At 47.2% G+C, this 2,911-nt stretch overlaps 1 protein-coding gene across 1 annotated transcript in view; it reads right to left on the bottom strand.

Moving 5' to 3' along the window:
• Positions 1-10: 10 nt before the first annotated feature.
• Positions 11-2,911, bottom strand: part of FOXK2 (forkhead box K2) — an 84,100-nt gene continuing 81,199 nt past the window's right edge. The window contains exons 12-13 of the mRNA XM_018566501.1: positions 2,115-2,174; positions 11-267 (exon numbers count right to left, since the gene is read on the bottom strand). Coding sequence (XP_018422003.1) covers positions 50-267; positions 2,115-2,174 — 278 coding nt within the window. The 3' untranslated portion in view covers positions 11-49. The remainder of the gene's footprint in view (positions 268-2,114; positions 2,175-2,911) is intronic.

The raw sequence follows: 2,911 nt of genomic DNA, 5'->3' as shown, positions 1-2,911 counted from the left end.
GGGGTAAAAAAAATAAAAATAGCGAAGAAAAGAAAAAAATGCGTAGTTCCTATTTTTGGTTGTCTTGTTCGTTGGACGCGGCCATTACGGTTCCTCCCCCCGTCTGGGCGTTCTGGTTCACGCCTAGGACTAAACCTTCCGTCTCCTCCGACTTGATTCTCTTGATGTCCGGCTGGTCGTTCTGGTCTCCGCCGCCCTGCCTCTTGGTCGGGAGTGAGGCTGACGCAGAGGCATGGGTGGCCAACATGTGGAGGGGGCTAGCTGCAGCTGCAAGGCAGGAGGAAGACACTCAGTACAATGATAGGCGAGCTCAGACATTCCTACACATGTATGACAATATATAATATGGGGTGGGATGGTGGAGTACTGGACCCCAGAGGACGGGGGAGGGGAGGAAATCAACGCATTTCAGAGGATCAAAACTCACCATTCATCAGGGCTGAGGAACAAAATGTAACATACAACAGACTGAATATAATACCGAAATGTTAGTCTATGTGCATAATAACAAATAACAGAACAGAACCTTCCTGGTAGTGATAAGAATACTGATCTTAAAAAAAATAAAAATAAAGTTATTATGGATGCACCGATATATCGGCCGAAAAATGGCACTTTTGGTAAAATGCTGAAAGTGAAATTTTTCTGCCGATACATCGACGCATCCCTGATTTCTCTCCTCCCCGCTTGGCGCTGCTCTGTGTCCCAGCGGGGAGGACAGAAACTGTCACAGCCGGCCGAGCGCTGGGGGAGGAGAGTGCTGGCGTCTCTCCTCCCACACCGCTCAGGCTCCTATCACAGATCAGGAGAGCGGTGTGTGGGCGGAGACAGCCATTGCTGTCACAGGAGGATCCTGAGAGCTCAGCCTCCTGTGCTGTCTCCGCCCACACACCGATCTCCATCCTGGATTTGCAGTCACGGGGGCGGTGTGGGCGGAGACAGATCTCAATGCTGTCACAGGAGGCTGAGCTCTCTTCCGTGTGCACCTTACTGTAAAGCTGGTGACGAATTGATGAGTGCGTTTGTCATCTGTTTTGCTTGAGCTCTCTTCCCGCCCCGCCTCCTGTGACAGCTGTCAGAGAGGAGAGCGAGGTACAAGCAGTCAGTGATCGCTGAGTGTTTGTAAATAATTGAGGACAGAGGATGGTTACTATATCCCCAATTATGAAGGAATGGGAAGTGATCTACATCACCTCTACATCACTTCCTGTTCATTCATGATTGTGGTTATAGTAAACATACTCTGTCCTCATGTTATCGATGAACAGGAACACTCAGTATAGAGGATTCCTGATCATTGATAACAGGGGCTGCAGAAAAAGAGATGGAGGACTCTCTGTCCTCAATCTTTCTTTCTATTTTAAAAAGGGAAATATCAGGGGTCTGTTTCCCTAATATTTCCCCAAAGCCCCTAAAAGGTCAAGTCAAAAATAAAAAAAATTTGGATATGGTTATTAGGAGCAAGATAGAAGTTTGTAAACTGAAGACGCCCATAGGATAGACTTCCTCAATACACTGACACCATTCCACTCAGCCCTGTGACTGTGTACTTCCTGGTGTCACCACTCTCACAGAGCCCGCCTACTGAAATACAACTAAATGGCTGAACAATGTAACATTATTACTGCTTGCTGGAAGCAGTGCATGCTGGGATGTGTAGTTACATAGTATTTGAGGTTGAATAAAGACACAAGTCCAACCTATTGCTGATGTGTGCGTATGCGCACGCACGCACGCACACACAATACAAAAGTTGTTCTGCTTTTGATGGCCGTCACATGTATGCATGCCTCAGAGCAGCCATGAAATGAAATGGGCTCATCACCTCGTTGGCATGAACAAGCGCTGCATTTGAGATTTAAAGGGACCTTACAAAAAAGGGGACCAAACCATTCACAATACTTCTATCCTTTCGGTTTTTACAATGAAGCACTTTCCTAAAGTAATAATAATAATCATTAGCACATTTGTGACATCTATTTCTCATTTACACAATGTGTTTTCTGGGGGAAACCCTCACGGTCCACCATTACATCCGCACACAATGGGATCGGGACAGCCGACATTGCCAAAACACAGCACAGGAAGAGTTAAAAACACAAAATAATTCCTACCTCGGCTTCCATTTCCTCTCCACTGCCAAGCTCTGTCAATCAGGTGGGAACTGGAGTTTGCTGAAAGAAATATTCAGCTCAACATCTGAACGAGCAGACAGGACTAATCAACCGTCCCGAGATGAGGTAACACATTTAGAAAGAGGGGGCGGGGAAGTGGGAGGGATTGAACATGTGATTTGATATTGACAGACATAGAGCAGGTATATAGAGGATGGTGGGAATGGGGGTTCAGAGGAGAGCAGGTATATAGAGGATGGTGGGAATGGGGGTTCAGAGGAGAGCAGATATACAGAGGATGGTGGGAATGGGGGTTCAGAGGAGAGCAGCTATAGAGGATGGCGGGAATGGGGGTTCAGAGGAGAGCAGATATATAGAGGATGGTGGGAATGGGGGTTCAGAGGAGAGCAGGTATATAGAGGATGGAAAATTGTAAAATCTGCGCTTGTGGGTAGGTACAGTATAAAAGCTGTGGCGCTCTGAACCCTGGGGGTCAAAATTGATAAAGTGCTAAAGCGCTGCACATTTAGCACTTTATACAGAGGATGGTGGGAATGTCCTTGTTTGGCGAAGGTGATGGGATAGAGAGAGTGGTGGAAGAAAAGGGGAGAGGGAATATAGATGGGGTGGGAGGAAGAAGGGCAGGAATATAGATGTTGGTAAAAAGGAGGGCAAGAATATAAAGGATGGTGGGAAGAAGTAGTGTCAGGGTGGAAAGGAGGGAGGGAATACAGAGGAGAGCGAGAGGAAGGGGTTCCGGGGTAGAAAGCAGGGAGGGAATATAGAGGGGCGCAGGA

Source organism: Nanorana parkeri, unplaced genomic scaffold, assembly GCF_000935625.1.
Source record: "Nanorana parkeri isolate BGI_ZX_2015 unplaced genomic scaffold, ASM93562v1 scaffold954, whole genome shotgun sequence".
In the NCBI taxonomy this organism is placed as follows: Eukaryota; Metazoa; Chordata; class Amphibia; order Anura; family Dicroglossidae; genus Nanorana; species Nanorana parkeri.
The sequence above is the reverse complement of the archived record's forward strand: the minus strand, read 5'-3'. Positions and strand labels throughout refer to the sequence as shown.